Genomic DNA, 17,731 nt, shown 5'->3' with positions numbered 1-17,731 from the left:
TTAACTTAAGCAAAATACAAAGTAAAAGCTATATGATTGGGTCGACTAAAATCCACTAATGCATATTAATGAAAGGACTCATCTGTTATGTTATGATTTTATAAGCCATCTAAAAGCTCAAAAAATGGACGACAACATACCCTCGTGCCTGCAGCTTGTCCATAAGCTGCAAAACTAAGTGTATTACTTCCAATAAATCGGTAAGGTAACTGAAAGTTGGAAAACAATTTCCCAATAAGATAATCAATTGTAAGAATAAAAAATGTAAATTCAACTAAGCAACCAACAATACCCACGCATGCAGCTCTAAAATAAAGTGAAGTAAAATGATAATGAAATAAAAACCATTACCAAAAGAACACAATTCAAGCATTTCTTTAACTAGATTAACTCCAAGTATTTATCTTTTCACCACTGGGATACGCTGTAACGGTTTATTAGCATATGCAACTTTATTTTCACGCCGAAGCCTACACGAATGTCAGCATCTGGATGCTTCTGAACTTTCTTGATGAGACCTACACGAATGTCAAGCCTAGAAACAGAAATTTCTGCTTCTGAGGGCTTTGGTTTTGCAGCACCTATGGACTTCACCTTTTGTTTCTTTGCATTCCCTTCTGCGCCAGATTAAAAAAAGAAAAAAGAATTGTTAGTATATGCATGTAACTATTAATATCTGTACCCAAAAAGTAGGAAAAGAACTTGTACGTGCCAGTGCTCGTGTACATATGTGTGTTCACATACTTCCTTAAGGTCACGGATTAGCATTCGAGTCACACACACACATGTACATATGTGCATTCACATACTGCCTTAAGGCCACATCTGAGTTCGCACGCGTGACATATCAAACTGGATTAGTAGACTCTAAAATCTACACAATATAATATTCGAGGAGAACAGAAAATAGGTAAAACTAAGAAACACCAACTTATGGATACAAGTGTTGTTGAACTCAGAATCCGGAAGTTGTGCATATGTTACTTTCAATTTGAGACACTATACCAACCTAATTAAAAATGCTCTTCAAAAATCCACACTGGAACATATCAGAAGTTTATAAAAGAAATTAAAGCAGGTACTGCAAGAATCACGAGAGGTAACAAGAAGCAGAATGCATACAAGTTCAGAAAGTAACGAATCGGTTGATTCGTTAAACTATGCTAATTAAGGCTTATTTTTCAAAGGTAATAAATGACATACTAGTTCAATCAGTAAGCACATGACTCCAACCACTAAAGTGTGAGCTGTCTTGTATTATGTTTCTATCTCCTGAGAGAGGTAATAGACAAGAGAGATAAAGGTTGTAGACATCCAAATACTCAGTCTCAGCAACATGATTGAACACACTTTAGACAATGACAACCTATTGGTTAAAAATCTGATGAAATTATCATAATATGTTTTTATCCTCAGTTACAATGCTCGTAACATAGATAAAATGAAGAAAAATAATTCATCAACATGTGTGCATGAAGCTTCCGAACTACAATATGTAAGAATCCTTATGGCATTCTTACTCAGCTAAAATGCATGTAAAAACTCAGCAATTTCTGCTCCTCATCCTGGATACAAATAAAAATAATTACTCAAAAAAATCCATGTTTTCACTATTTGGCAAACTCTCTACATGCACTTCAACAATTTGTCCTCCATTGATACAGTTTGCTTTTTGTCTGCATTTGTACCAACTCCACTCCCAATAAAACATATTTGCCTCATTATTATTAATTGCATATGCATAGCATGTATTAATTATCCCTCACCCCCCACCCAAAAAACAACAGCAACAACAACACACGCACACTCACCATTACTCCAATGTCCAAACTTCCCCAAATATTCTGATTGTTAATCAATGTAATGCTAAAAACGGATATTAACAATTCACAGTCAAAATAGGGCTAAATACCCATATTGGTATTTTATTTCAACCCCATTTGCCAAGAAGGTATTTTAATTAGGAAATTCGGCGTTAAGACATTTTAATTGAATAAAATTACCAATTAGGTCCTTTTTCTCGTAGGCGACTACTTTTCCGGCGAGAACTCGTCACGTGCGTTGCACGCGGTGGCTTAATCTTTGTTTAAGCTGCTGATGTGGCACTATTTTCTGACCAACGCGGATCTGAGCTGGGACTCGGGGTGAACTCGGCGACGGCGGGGAGTTCTTTAGGGCGGGCTGAGCTTGAAAGGAAAGAGGGGTAGCAGAGCTTGGAGCGGCGGCGTAGCGTCTGTGGTCTCCGACGGGGAAGAGAGGACGGCGACGACTGGCGGTGGTAGGAGGTGGTCGGGTCTCAAGTTGAGGGCGAAGGGAAGCTCGGAGTTGGGCTGGTCGGCGGGAACTTGAGCAGCAGCAAGTTCGGCGTGGGGAAGCTCGACAGAGAGAGGAAGAGGGAGGGTCTGGGGGATGAAGGCGGGGAGTGGAGGGAAGAGGAGGAGATGGAGGTGTTGAAGTTGGGCTCGTCGTGGACAGAAGGGGAATGTGGTTGCTGTCGTCAGAGCTCGGTGATGGTGAAGGAGGCAGCGGGACAAGGGAGAGTGGCGAGGTGGAGGGGCTGGCCTGAGATGGTCGTGGGGCTGGTCTGCAAGCATGGAAGGGGGATGGGGTGGAGGCGGTGATGGCGGGTGTGGGGCTCGTCGGGGTTGACGACGAGGGAGAGAGGCGCTGGCTGTTGGAGACGAGAAGGAAGGCAGCGGCGGTTGGATCTGGAGCTTGGTGACGGAGCTTGGGTGGCTGGGGCAGAGGGGGTCGCCGGAAAAGTGGTCGCCGACGAGGAAAAAGACCTAATTGGTAATTTTATTCAATTAAAATGCCTTAACGCTGAATTTCCTAATTAAAATACCTTCTTGGCAAATGGGGTTGAAATAAAATACCAATATGGGTATTTAGCCGTCAAAATAGTTATAGTTAATATGATTTTTCACCACAAATAATAATCAACAGTGTTGCAAGTTAGTATCTTTAATCATGAAAAATACAAACATGTACCTGAAATCTTTGTGGACTTCAGTTTCTCAGCAATCTTCGCCTCAGCTTCTACTTTCTCGATTCTATCAGACTGACTTCCAGCAAATTTCTGCCTAAAAAATTCTACATCTTCATCTTTCTGCACATAAATTTTAGTCACTGGTTGTGTAGACAAAAACATGATGCAACACCCAAACAAGAAAGAAGCAACATCAGAACAATAGGATGTACCAACCATTTCTTTGAACACCGGTTCAGGTTTTCCTATTTTATGACCAGATGGAAGAAAGTCCCAAGGTCTTTTTGCCTTCTCCGTGTCTCCTTTCTCATCACATAATGAGGAAAGGTGGTCATATGACTAACTTCTACAGCAAAGGAGAGCATGAAAGGTTCTAATAAAATACCAGTGAGTATCTATTCCTCATTGTCAAGCTACGCAAAACATGCAGCTTAGCTGCAGGCATGAACTGAAACCAGTGCTCCGCTGCATATACAAAGGGAGAAACTGGGGACATGGGTCAGCTCCCGAGTGAGCTGAAAAACAAAATTGTATAAGAGGGGCGACATTGATGTATATGTACATATCAAGCTGAAGAAAGCTGATCGAAAGCAATGTCGCCTCAAGAAGGACACAAAAAAACCAAGCTGTACATACCCAAGAGTATATGTTCCTCATTGCCAGGCTACGCAGAACATGCAGCTTAGCTGCAGGCATGAACTGAAACCAGCGCTCCGCTGCATATACAAAGGGAGAACCTGGGGACATGGGTCGGCTCCTGAGTGAGCTGATGTTTTCGTCAAAAGTTATCGTTTTCGTTGTTGTCAAACCTGTTACACCGTTTATTGATTATAAGTTCAAGTTGATCTTTTTATAAGATCTTCTTACAATGAGAAAAGTAAATATTACAACTTTATGAAACAAAACGCAGCAGTAGTTTATCTCCTGTTGCTTTGTTTTCCCCTTTTACGTGTGTTTCGTTGCTTTATTGACTTATGCGCCTTACCGATTCGCTTCATGCGCTCTACTAGCGTCAGATAATCTTCTTTGACTCGAGTGATGACGTTCATCATGTTCTCTTTGTCTTGAGCTGCGTATAGGAACCCATAGGCAATTTTTAACGCCTACAGATACCCCCTCAAAAGTGTTTCAGTCTCATTTCTTTTATAGAAGAGTCTGGAATACTTTGGATATGATAGGCCCAACCTTCAGTCGGTATGATAGAAGCTGTAATTGGTTTCAGCTCTCAGCTTCTTTGGTCTTCAATCTATTCAGTATTTTATCAAATAGATGAAGTTCTTTCGGTGTTGCGTTGATCGTCTGACCGCTGTTGAAGTCTTGAACTGAGACTGATGTGTAATTTTCTGAACTCAGCTCGTGCCATCGAGTTGACTTTGAACTGATCATCTTTGTCAGGAATTCATATCTGAATGTAGTTGAACTCTGTAATTTCCCTTAGCTTTATTTTGGTGAAGTTATCGGCGTGTTGACCGGTGTTAATACAGTTTATACTTGTACGTTAATTGGAATCTACACAGTTTAAACTCTTAAGGCATTGGAGTTAGGAGGACCAGTTTATACTCGTATACTCATGGGAGTTTTACCGGGTTATCCTTAAGAATACTCTGAATAATATTCTCCAGAAACTTCCCGACAAAGATAGGTAATAGTATAGACTCATATACATATCGGAGTATGAATACGGGTCATGTATATGTTGAAAATACCCGAAAATGGGTCAAAATAATTGTAAATTGGCCAAACAGCTTGTCACACGTGTGAGTCACCACTTGGTGACTCGCATTGGTGCGAGTCACCATATGGTGACTCGCATGGGTGCGAGTCAGCACAGGAACTTTTTGATTGACGTCTTGATTTGGTTCGGTCTGGCTTAGCTTGGTTTGGGAGGTTCGAACTGGGTTGGTTCAGTTCAGGGCTCTTTTAAAAGTCCGATCTCTTCTTCTTCCTTTCTTTATTTCGGAATCTTTTCTTCAGTTCAAAAATTCGTTTCTTCCCTCCTCCTTTCTCTTTAAACCCCTCGACTTCTTCAAATTCTTTTCATTTTATTTGAGAGTTAGGGCTTCTTCTTGGATCTTGAGGCTTCAATTTGGGATTTATGGTTTCATTTTGATTTTGATTTGGGCTCCTGCGCTTGTGGGTTCTCTTGGCCAAGCTCTGTTCTTCAAAGATTCCAAGTAAGTCCCAGTCTCCTTGCTCCAATTTTATTCAATTCTTCTTTGATGATTTTTGTTCTTAGGGGTATATTGGAAACCCTAGTTTTTGAATTTTAGAGAAAAAAAGCAACTAAAAAAGGAAACTGCAGCCTCAACTTGGTTTTGGGTTGTTCGTCAGTTCTCTTTGTACACACCACTAAACCACCTTTTCTTTCCTCTTTGATAGGTACCCGAGGTTCTTGAGTCGGCTTCTTCCTCCCCCTAGATCCAAGCTTCGTTTCTTCCCACATCTCATGTACGAACTAAGCTTTGTATTCTTGATTTTGGTGTTGTCGTTCTTTACTTTGGTTTAGTCTTCATGACAAATTCCCGTAAGGAAGGATTAAGTGGGGATTGAGTTCTCAATTTGCAGGAAACATCGAGGTTCTCAACTCCTAACTTTGTGGCCGACTGAAAAAACCTTTTGAGACCTGTAATCATGATTGACCTTTATATGCACGAATTTAGTCTAATTTAGGCTAGTGATCTTTGGGCTTTTAATCGTACACGGAAATTGAATTTGTAGGCACATCGAGTTTTCTTGTTTGGCCACGTGCATATCTTGAACCAAACCTCTGAGATATTTGGTTTGATTTGAGCCGTCATGGGTTGAAACTGAATCTGCATCAGACCCACTATGTAGGTTTAGTTGAATTTTTAACCGATAAATCCTATTTCGTAGACTAACATAGTTTTCCATCTGTATTAGCTTGCTATTTCTCAACTTCTGACGTAATCAAATTGTAAACTCTTTTTGCAGATATGTCACCTAAGATATCCCACGTCACTTGAGGTCATTCGGCGACTCAGTCGCCCGAGCCGACACCGTTCAGTTGCACAGGTATAACTTCATCACCTCTTTTTTATTCTTGAATATAATATTTATATATCATGCTGCATATTGCATCCCCACTTTGTTCTCCTTGGTGAGGCAATTGGGAAGAGCCGCCACTCTCCTTCATGGGAGTGGACGCTTCACAAGACATGTCTTGCTTGGTCAAGGCATGTTTGAATTAACTTGGGGCGATTTCCTACTGCGCTATATTCCGGAGGGCGGGTATATTATCGTGTTGTTTGTGTGATGACATATCCCATACTTCGTGTGTATAACGTAGTTCTTAATCGTCTCGCCTAGTTAATAAGCCCCTTTTTTATTCTCTTTAAAAAAATTCATTATGAATATATATTTTGTGTGATGTCTCCATTTACCTCTCCTTAGCGAGGTAATTGGAAGAGTCTCCACCCTCTTTCGTGGGGTGGACGCTTCACAAGACGTGTTTCTCTTGGTCGAAACACGTTTTAAGGCATATGGGGCGATCTCATGTTGTGTCGCGTTACGTGGGCTAGGGTATGTTATCGCGTTATTTGCACGGTAATATGACTTGTTCTTTATGTGCATGATGTGATTGAGATCGTCTCGCCATTTATAAGGTCGTGACTCTATCTCACAGCTCGTGAGATGAGTTCAACGCTTATACTGCCTCAACATAGGTATTTATATCCGTGTTAAATAATCATATATTGTTTACCTCGGTTAATTTTTCCTCGAGGGCACTCAATGTTCTCAGAGTGGAAAGTCGCTCTAGTGAGGCTTACGCCTCCACTAATGAGCCTATCCCTGTACCGACGACTCCTCAGTTTGCGCCGGATGCCCCAGAAGAGCTTCCACTACTAATATTGAAGGGAGAGCATCGTACTTTAAGGCAATTGATTACGGATGTGCCTTTAGTGAAGGACCCGAGTTCTACAAATCCGTTAAGGAAGCTGGAGTGTTTGGCGACTCTGTCGAAGATCCAGCTGCTGCGTCTCTTAGAGCCGAACAATGGCTGCATCATGATGACGACGGCCATCTATACCTCCCTCCAATTCCCCGTCACCGCTCGCTTACAGAATTACGATGCCAGGCTGTCCCGTGGGAAATGTCGTGGGGGTAAAAAGAGGAACACGACCGTGTTCATTGCGGATACATCACCCATGGCGCGATTCCTGGATCAAGTGATCAGAATCGAATAATAGGGCTACATCCGGGGGTTTTGGGATTGAGTGACCCACCTAGAGGTGAAGTCTTCACCGTTGCCAACACTGTGAAGAATCGGCTTGTGAATTTAGGTCGAGAGATGCCAGTAACTGGTCAACAGTGTTTTGGTTGGGTGCATTCGTCGGATAAGCTTTGGTGGACTCGCTTAAGCCATTACATCCTGGACCGGTTTGATGTTGAATTGAAGGCGAGTGGTCTATATGAGGCAGTCTGTGCCACTACATATGGACTGACAATCAGTGTTCCCCATTTCCTGGCACTGTTAGAGATATACAACCCCGACACCAACACATTTTTGACCAAGTATGGGGAGTTAGGGTTGGCGTTGCACGAGATGCATAAGGTTTTAGGACTCCCAATGGACAACAAGATTTATCAGGAGTATTTTTCTTTCGATCAGGAGCTACAGCAATTGAAGTTGCGGACGCCCAATCGCTACGACACATTTTGGGATCTCACCTGCCACTATTATATAGCCTTAGCAGGTGCTGATCCATTATCCAAGAAGCCGCGACCATAGATAAGTCTGAAAAGGTTTGCAGATTACTTGTTCAAGAATCTGGATAGCAGTTTGGGTGAGGCGATATATGGATTAACACCGTTGACACCTTCAGAAGTAAATGAGCTAATCCGAAAGTCTAATGCCTAGTCCTACACTACAGCTGGCATTGAAGGTGACTTTCCTGCTGGAACCAAATTCCAAATATCTTTATGGCAAGTGACGAAGCCGATCCAGCCCATGACGTTGCTTGCTGGCTACCTCGCTATCTGGTTAAAGAAATGCGTGGTGTCGTACCAATCTACGGATGCTTTGTCTATGGAGGTTCTTTATCCCATGGTCTTACTTGCTCATCGAAAGAATTTATCTCTTCATCCAGTGATGATCGCGGATATTTACCGAGGGCTTCGTCAGATTGTGAGTGTGTTCACTCAAGGGGGGAGGGGGATAAGCCGTCAGCTCAGATTCCTCTCACAAAGGCGGAGCTTCCCTATACTTATTTGATGGCCTGGTTCATGCTACATCGATCAGATATGTTGTCGGCCTCACCTTCTGCAGATCCATCTGTTCCCTTTCTCCAGTTAATAGAAAGTTGCAAATGGAAAGGACGAGGGTTCGCAGAAATTAAGTGGCAGCTTCAGAACTAGAAATGTTGGGTTTTCTCAACCTGCTTCCCATGGTTTTCGGGTCAACATGGTGACTTGTTGGTTGATGTGGAGAAGTTGGGGACATGTCAGACTACCCTTAATGCTGGTTGTTTTGATTGGTTATCAACATTCGGCCAGGCTACATGATCTTCCAGGTACGGAACCGTTGTTATATAGAGCCATACCTGCCATGTCGGTTCACCCACCAGCTCGGGTACGATCAGATTTATATTGACAATCTAAATCTCCAACTACGAACCTGTGGTGGCTTGATAGATGGGGCTAGGGCATGGCTATGGAGCATAACCGGCTGTACTGGTGCCAAGTTCAAACTCCCTGGTGTTGAGCGTAAATTAGAGTTGCCTTTCTTGCAATGTCGGTGGCTTTTGGAGGCGAATGAATTTATGCCCGTCCGACCGATCACAGAGTTAGCAGCCAAGGAGGCTACTCGGATTGCTACTCGGATGGTGTATGAAGATGAGGTCCAAAAAAGACAAGGAAAAGAACGTGCGGGTGTTTCTGGTCAGGGGAAGCAGAAAGAAGCTATCTTTACTTCCGGTGATGAAATCCCTAAAACTGATATTGCGGGTGTCCACGAGACCAAAGCCGGCAGTGATCACGAGGAGCTAGAAACAGGTCTGTCGGATCCTCTCTCTTTAGAATTATTTGAGTTAGTGTTGGTTGATCATGCTCGCCACTCTCGCTTGCCTAGGGCTTCGCCAGCTCCGAGGAAGCTAAGAGTACGAGTTTTACACACTTATCCTAACAAGATATGGATTGAAATCCCAGGTACAGCTTCCGAGGGGGGAGGAGAGGAAGAAAGGCCTCATCTCATACGTCGGACGAGCTCCCAGCCTACAACTCAAGTTGGCTCGTGGTTAGAGTCGTGTTCTAAATTGGTTCATGAACGAGTTGTTGATCCGAAGGAGGTTCCCCCTGCTAAGCATAAAAAGTTAGCTTCCAAGCGACATGGTGAACCCCAGGCTTCAGAAACGAGGCCCACCACTGACATACCTATCGGTGGAGAAGGTAATGTTTTAACTCTTTGTGATCTCTTGATTGTTCCATTTATTAATTCCTAGACTTAGTCATTACTGTGTCTCAGGAGGTCGTGAAGAAGGTGAACTTAGTCATTACTGTGTCTCAGGAGGTCGTGAAGAAGGTGAAGAGGAATATGATCCTCTTTCTCCCATATTTGATGACTTCGGAGGTCGTGAAGAAGGTGAAGAGGAATATGATCCTCTTTCTCCCATATTTGATGACTTCGAAAGATCTAACTTCTCCCGACCAATGGATGAGGTTATGGCCGAGGAACCTACAGATGCTAAAACAGGTACAAATGTTGAAGCTGTTGTGGACTCCGGTGCCGGACCCGATACAGGTGTAAGGGTTGGAGATCCAGGTACATTTAATATCGGTGATAGGTCTTTTATTTGGCGGGAACTGAACGATTCGGAATTGTGTCTCCGCTAATCGTTTCTATGCTTCTTACCCTCTTAGAAAAATTGCAAGAAGCGGTTCTGAGTAATAAGGCTGTGGAAACTGGTGCAGCTACTGAAGGTGAATTTCACTTCCTCTTATTATGTATTCTCGACTTTTCCTCTTTCTACTTTAACAATTTGATTCTTTGTAGGTGTTTTGGTGGGGGATCTAGGTGAGGAGGGAGCCTTCCGTGATACGGCCCTTGAAGAAATGGGTGTACCCTCATCCGATCAGCTTCCCATATCTTTAGACTCTGACGACAGACTTTTTGAAGATATGTTGTCTGAACAAGCCCAGCGTGAGGCTGTCGAACCGATGAACACAGCTAATTCACCTGCTGGTATGATTTTATTCCCATATTACATATTCATTTGTCGGTTTCCATTTAACCATAGGAGAATTTCAATCGTAGGACCAGTTGCTAAGACTGATAGAGCTACTCTTGTTGGAGGTTTTGATGAATCTGAGGGTCTCGATTTCTTGCTGTTGGCAGGAATTGTTATCGACGCTCGGTCATCGGCTCTCGAGACGCAACTCCCAATTCCTTCGGAGATGCCAGATACAGTGAGTGTTGCAACTATTAGGGGGAACCTAACTGAACAAACCGTGAGACCAACTGAAGAAGTTGGTACTTTAATGGCTGCTACGCCCACCGTGCTTCCTGTGACTCATGAAGTCTGGCGAACGGAACCGGAAGTGGTGCGTTTAGATGAAGCAAGCTCCGCAGGCATTAGTAACTTTTGCATCATGTCTTGACTTAGAATTGTTTCATACTTTGGAATATTCATCCCTTCTCTTTCTTATAGGGTTGTCGTCCCAACTCCGGGACATGGTTAAGGCATTATTGTCGGATGATGATTCGGAAAAGCTCATCCTCTGTTTGGAGGTCAGCCACTTTTTTAATTTTGTAGGGTCATTGATCGATAAACTTTTACAGAAAGGGCTGCCTTTCCATTAATTCCGACCTTTTCTCGAGCGCAAAATAGCCTCGGTAAGGGACACCGGCTCGCCAAGAATTGCAGATGCCTTAATCGATTACCTGAAATGGTTAGAGCTCGAATTTGAAAAGCTACAAGTGCTCCGTTCCGTTGGTGCTCCTGGTTATGTTGCTGCTCAGATAGAGAACCGTCTACAATCCTGGCATGAAGCTCGAGCACTTACCGAGCTCGGGATTCAGGCACAAAGAAAACGGGTCGACCAGGTGAAGGAGGTTCTCTCTAAGAGATTGGCCCATATACACGAGCTTAATTCTTCCATAGCTTCTACTGATGCAGAGATAGCAGAGCTTAAGCGAAAGCTTGCGGAGGCGGAAGAGAGAAGGGCTATTTTGGAGGTGACCAGGGCCGGGGAAGAGCATGGCTGGCTTGTGATATCCAGCAAGGTGACGCTCTCAGAAGAGAGATTAGCCAAAATAGAGGAGGAAGCTGCCAGAATTTTATCTATCTCTGAAGAATCTTTTAAGGCGGAGCTACAATGTGAACTTGAGCGGACCTATGTCGAAGAATTATCCAAATTAGAGCAACAAATCCTTAGTCATAAGCTTGATGTAGAATTATCCAAATTAGAGCAACAAATCCTTAGTCATAAGCTTGATGTAGAGTGACCGCAATTTGTTGTATCTGAACGCTTAATTTTGTTAATGAAAAATTAGTCATAAGCTTGATGTAGAGTGACCGCAATTTGTTGTATCTGAACGCTTAATTTTGTTAATGAAAAAATATTTTTGTTCAGTATACTTTCATTCTTATTATGATTTTTCATTCTGCTTTAGAATAATCAACTATAATGCTTATAGAGTTTTTTGGCAAACCCTCAGCCCTCAACGGGTTTGATGAGCCTTTACCGACTACCGTTTGGGTCGAGCTAACATGTGAATTGTATAAGTCCATTTCACATGTAACGTTATGCTAAAAGAGTTAACCCTTTTAGTACTACAATATTGAATACATAGACTTGGTCATTTTTACGAGAACGGACCACCCGACAACACGTGTTAGATGTAGACTTTAGGATTTTTGGCAAACCCTCTGTCATCAACGGGTTTGATGAGCCTTTACCGACTGCCGTTTCGGTTGGGCTAGCATGTGAATTGTCTAAGTCCGTTTCACATGTAACGTTATGCTAAAAAATTTAACCCTTTTAGTGCTACGATATTGAATATGTAGACTTGGTCATTTTTTCGGGAATGGACCATCGACAACACGTGTTAGATGTAGACTTTATGATTTATGGCAAACCCTCAGCCATCAACGGGTTTGATGAGCCTTTACCAACTACCGTTTGGGTCGGGCTAGCATGTGAATTGTCTAAGTCAATTTTACATGTAACGTTATGCTAAAAGAGTTAACCCTTTTAGTGCTATAATATTGAATAGGTAGACTTGGTCATTTTTACGGGAACGGACCACCCGACAACACGTGTTAGGCGCTGACCTATCCCTTCTTAAGTTTTGGGATAAAATTCCCCAGACTTGTATTCTGGTGTCTTTTTCAATCGGTGAAAAACTAAACCGGCATCACGTGTTAGACGTTGACTCATCCCTACATAGGATTTGGGATAAAATTCCCCACGCGTGTAAGGCACGGATTATTAGTGTTAAAATATGGTGTCTTCTCTTGGAGCAAAAATGAACCCGACACTAGAGAGGAAGAATTTTATATTCTATCTCCGGACCTTCTCTTAGGGAAGAAGTGAACCTGATACCGGGGAGGAAGAATTTTATATTCTATCTCTAGTTGTAAAAGAAACTCAAAGTGGGATTTTTACTTTGAGAATCCGTGAGATGAAACTAAGAGTGGGATCTCCACTCCGAGAATCGAAAATATTCAGATAACCCTAACTTTTATAGGATTGGTTACCTGACTTAAAGACGAGTTTTCAACTTTAGCCCTAACTTTTATAGGATTGGCTGAAGGGAAAGGGATGAGAGATTTTCGTTTATCGAAAAGAAATCCCGGGTTGGGCCATAACCGTTCGATGGTTTTGACCAAGTGGAGGTACTGAGACGACCCTGACTTTTATAGGTTTGGTCGTTCAATTGGGGTGGAGGTCTTTCGTTTATCGAAAAGAAAGTCCGGTTTGAAAGTGGGCCTCTCGTTCATTGAAGGAATCGTGAGGGGAAGTTGGCTTTAGTCCTAACTGTAGGAAGGTTTGACCAAGTGAACAGTAAGAGCGGGAGTACAAATTACAGTGGGAGTGTTGATTCGTACAAATCACTCAAAGGGTGTTTATGGTGTTAAGTAACAAATACTTAACACTGAGGGGTTTGACAATTACCAATGATAAGGAGAATAAAATTCTAAGTACTATATCTGGACTCTAACCATGGGAGTGTTGAGTGCACAGACGTAGCGAGAGTTTGAGTGGAGTAAACCAGGGAGAATTTTAGCGGACCCACCATCAATTAATTTGATTAGTGAGGAATTTTGTGGTGGAAGAGTGTAAATCGTCAACAATAATGGGAGTTTCATGAGGGAATATTATAGCCAATCTAGCTGATCTTGGGTTATCCTTAAGAACACCATGTACAATATTCTCCAGGAACTTCCCGCTTTAGCGAGTTATCCTGAGCGTACTAAAGATAGTACTTTTTTACGAATTTCCTATTTATTAGCATCATGATCTTGTCAACGTCTTGGGTGACTAGACGGTATGCACCATTGGAGTAGATTGTCTCTATCATAAATGGTCCTTCCCATTTTGGTTAAAACTTACCTTTTTTCTTGGAATTAAGTATCATTGGCCGCCGGACGGCGAGGACCAAATCTCCTTCCTTGAAGCTTTTTTGCTTAACCTTTTTGTCAAAAACACGAGAAATTCTGGCTTGGTAAAACTTGATCTACTGCTGAGCTTCCAAGCGCCTCTCGTCTAACATCTCAAGTTCTTCGAGACGTTTCTTGTGTTGTTCCTCTGTCGTCATCCCTGTTGCAAGAGTGATACGAAGGGAGGGAATTTGAATTTCCAAGGGAAGAACAACCTCGCATCCATATACTAGTGAGTACGGAGTCGCCCCGATAGGTGTGCGGACTGTAGTACGATAGGCCCAAAGGGCTTCGCCAAGTTTATCATCTTTGTTTCACTTGTTGGTTCTCACAAGCTTTGACAAAATCTTTATGATTGTCTTGTTAAATGCCTTAGCTAATCCATTTGCCGTGGGATTGTATGCCATCGTTGAGACATCTTCAATTCTGAACTTCCCGCAAAATTTGATGAAGGCGTTTCTTACAAACTAAGGACTGTTGTCGTGTACGATTCATCTCAGAACTCTATATCGATAGATGATATGATGTTTGACGAACCTGATAATGTTGCTAGTCTTTACTTCTTTTAGCGGAACTGCTTCAGCCCACATTGAGAAATAATCGGTGATCGCCAAAATAAAACGGTCACCTTTTACTGATGGTGGGAAAATAGGACCAATGATGTCCATCCCCCATGTCTCGAATGGCTATGAAGTAGCCGATGGATGTAGGTACTACGAGGGTTGGTGTATATAATTTGCGTGTACTTGACACGCGTGGCACAGTCGGGTGTAGTCAACCGCATCCTTGACCATGGTTGGCTAATAATACCCTATTCTTCTGAGATGATCGTAGATCTTGGGACCGGGTTGATGTGCACCACAAGTTCCATCATGAGCTTCTTTGATAGCTTCTTCCGCTTCTTTTGTTGAGAGGCATCGAAGCAATAATCCGTCATATGCGTGACGATACAACGTTCGGGTCGTTGAGTTGTAATAGAATCTCGGTGCCCTTCGTCGCACCGAGTCTCTTTCTTTTACATCTTGTGGTAAAATTCCATGCATGACGTAGTCAATAATAGGAAATCGCCAATCTCGAGGTTCAAGTTCAATTTTGGCCGTATGCGCCTCTTTGATTTCCAAAGCGCATTCTGGCACAAAAAGTTAATGAGTTTTAATGGTAACCCATTGTTCTATGTCGAGAGGTTGCACCAAAGATACTGATAATGCTACTAACGCATTTGCGTATATGTTTTGGAGACGTGGAATGTATTCGATGAAGAATTCTTCAAACGAACCTGCTATCTCGATGGCCACCTTGTGGTACAGTATCAAGTCTTGATTCCTGACTTTGTACTCTCCTCGAACTTGATTGACTATCAATTGAGAATCACTAAAAGCTTCAAGATATTCAACCCCTAGCTCTTTGGCAAAGCTAAGTCCGATAAGCAGCGTGTTGTATTCGGCTACGTTGTTAGAGCATTCTCCTAGCAACGAGTAGGCTCGGGATATCACATGCTTCTCTAGGGAGACTAGGACGACTCCGACTCCTGCGGAGATTTCAGAATTACTGGGAGTGCTAGCCGTGTTGGTTGCTCGGGAAGCGCCATCGAAGTACAATCTCCAAATGTGTTGATGAGAAGTAACATTGACCTCATGGGTTTCGTCTGGCAAATCTTCATACAATTCAGCCGCATCAGTTGTAGGGTTAGCTGCCAAAAGATCGCAAATTGCCTCTCCTTTGACTGACTTCTGTTGTTTAAAGTACAAATCATACTGGGACAGGAGTAAGGCCCATTTTATTAATCTCTAATTCATAGAGGCCGGTTGCGTCATGAATACCCGAACTGGGTTAACGTTTAAATTGACATAGATTGTTTGTCCAACGAGATAGTGCCACATCTTTTGGATGGTAAACACCAAAACGAGGCATTCCTTCTTGATTATTGGATACTGAGACTCAGCACCTACCAAAGTTCGGCTTAAGTAATAGACGGCCTGTTCATGATCGTTGTCATCGTCTTGTGCGAGCAAAGCTCTTAATGAGTGGTTCATCACCTTAATATAAATCAAGAATGGTTTACCTGATTCCGGTGTGATGAGAACAGGAGAATTTGCCAGATATGCTTTGATATCCTCGAATGCCTTTTGACAAGCACCGTTCTAAATGAACGACACACCTTTCTTGGTGAGTTTGGAAAACGGTTGGCATTTCCTGGATAGATTCGAGATGAAGCGACGAATATAAGCTAGCCGGCCTTGCAATCCTCTGAGTTCTTTAAGGTTCCTCGGGGGTTTCAATTCGTTTATTGCCTTCACTTTGTCGGGGTCAATACGGATACCCTTCGTGGTGACGACGAATCCTAAAAACTTACCACTGAACATTCCGAGGAAAGACTTAGTAGGGTTCATCTTTAATTAGTGAGTTCGCTTGAGATCGAACATCGTCCTCAAATCTCTGATATGGTCATCTTTATTACGACTCTTCACGACTAGGTCGTCGACATAGCATTTGACGATTTTCCGGAGGTGTTCTTGGAAAATCTTTGACATCGCTCGTTGATAGGTTGCGCCTGTGTTTTTCAATCCGAAAGGCATAACCATGTAGTAGAAGACCCCGAGAGGAGTTATGAATGCGGTGTGTTTTTCGTCATCCGGGTACATCTTTATTTGATTGTAACCTAAAAATCCATCCATAAAGGACATTCTCTCAAATCCGCATGTGTTATCAATAATAACATCCGTGATTGGAAGAGGAAAATCGTCCTCTGTGCAAACAGTGCTCAAGACACTGAAGTCGATACAGATCCTGATTTTCCCGTTCTTTTTAAGGACCGGTATGATATTTGCCAGCCAATCAGGATGTTGCTCTTCTATGATAAAACTAGAGTCAATCAATTTCTTAACTTCTACCTTAATTGCCTCTATAATCTGTGGAGAAAACCGTCTCTACGCCTGTTTGACAGGTTTGGCATCCGATTTGATATTGAGGCGGTGCATCGCTATGTTTGGGTCAAGTCCGGGCATATCCTCATAACTCCAAGCGAAGACGTCTATATATTCCCTAATGAGGGCAATCAACTCTTCTTTCTCGTCTGGTGGAAGACTATCACTGACGAATATGGGTTTCGAATTCTCTTCGTCTCCCATGTTTACCTAGACTACTTTGTCTTCGGTGGGTGGTTCTCTTTGCTCAAAACGATCCTTGTACTGAATATTTAGATGATGAATCCACGGGTCTTCCCAAGTAGGCAATTGATCATCTTCCTCCATTATGGTAGGATCGACCGTGGCCATATTTGACATCAAGATTTTGAATATTTCCCCAATACTAACATCGGAATCCTAATTGGAAGAATCGGATGAATATCCGTCCTTATTTGCTAATTGATCGAGGACTTGCCCGCAACTTTCTTCATCAGATAAAGAGGTGTAGCCTAGGCCCCTTTTATAGCCATAATAATTATTAGGTTTTCCTTTCGGTACATAGGCCGGACGAGGTGGGACTCATGGGCCTCGACCAAAACAGAGATCCTCTTCAAGCACGAAATTATATCCCCATTTCTTCATTAAATCACGTGATTGTTTACTATACTTGGAGAGATGAGGTCCGGGTTTCTCTTCTTCATTATTTTCCTTCAAAAATGGATTTGACGATGGGAACATCTTCCCTTTGCCGAAAACTAAATCCTTTCCACACCCTGCCTTGGCAGGAATGACGAAGGTTATTTCAAATGAGCCTTGGACATGCTTTGATGTTAAGCAGGACGATCGAAGTAGCATGTGTATGTCAGGGTTCTCATATAATCCCTACATTACATCATCTAGACACGAAGAATATTATAAGTCATCGTTTATTACTTCTTTAGCAAGTTGCCAATTACAGCTATCGTCTGACGATTCACCGTCGTCAGGACTGATCACAAAGGTTACAATGTCTTTTAGTACAAAACTACCATTGTAATCAAGCCTAGCTTCAGTATTGGCTTCCTCTTCACTGTCTGTGCCTTGGGCCGATGATTCAGTGTCGGATTCAGTACTATAAAGAAGGGAGTCAGTAAAATAATTTTCTAACCCCTTAAACAGTTGTTTATCCGTGACCACCGTCATTATCTCATTATTAGCGTCTATATATTTTAGACATT

At 42.5% G+C, this 17,731-nt stretch overlaps 1 protein-coding gene across 1 annotated transcript; it reads right to left on the bottom strand.

Annotated features, from left to right (window-relative positions):
- LOC109846098 (probable methionine--tRNA ligase) lies at positions 323–3,485 on the bottom strand. Its single transcript, XM_020415323.1, has 4 exons — positions 3,375–3,485; positions 3,206–3,328; positions 2,992–3,109; positions 323–617 (listed from the first exon to the last, which is right to left on the bottom strand). The coding sequence occupies exons 1-4, from the start codon at positions 3,483–3,485 to the stop codon at positions 409–411; spliced, it is 561 nt and encodes a 186-aa protein (XP_020270912.1). The 3' UTR covers positions 323–408.

Source organism: Asparagus officinalis, chromosome 6 (assembly GCF_001876935.1).
Source record: "Asparagus officinalis chromosome 6, Aspof.V1, whole genome shotgun sequence".
NCBI classification, from domain to species: domain Eukaryota; kingdom Viridiplantae; phylum Streptophyta; class Magnoliopsida; order Asparagales; family Asparagaceae; genus Asparagus; species Asparagus officinalis.
Note: the sequence above shows the minus strand (reverse complement) of the source record. Positions and strands in the feature narration are given on the sequence as shown.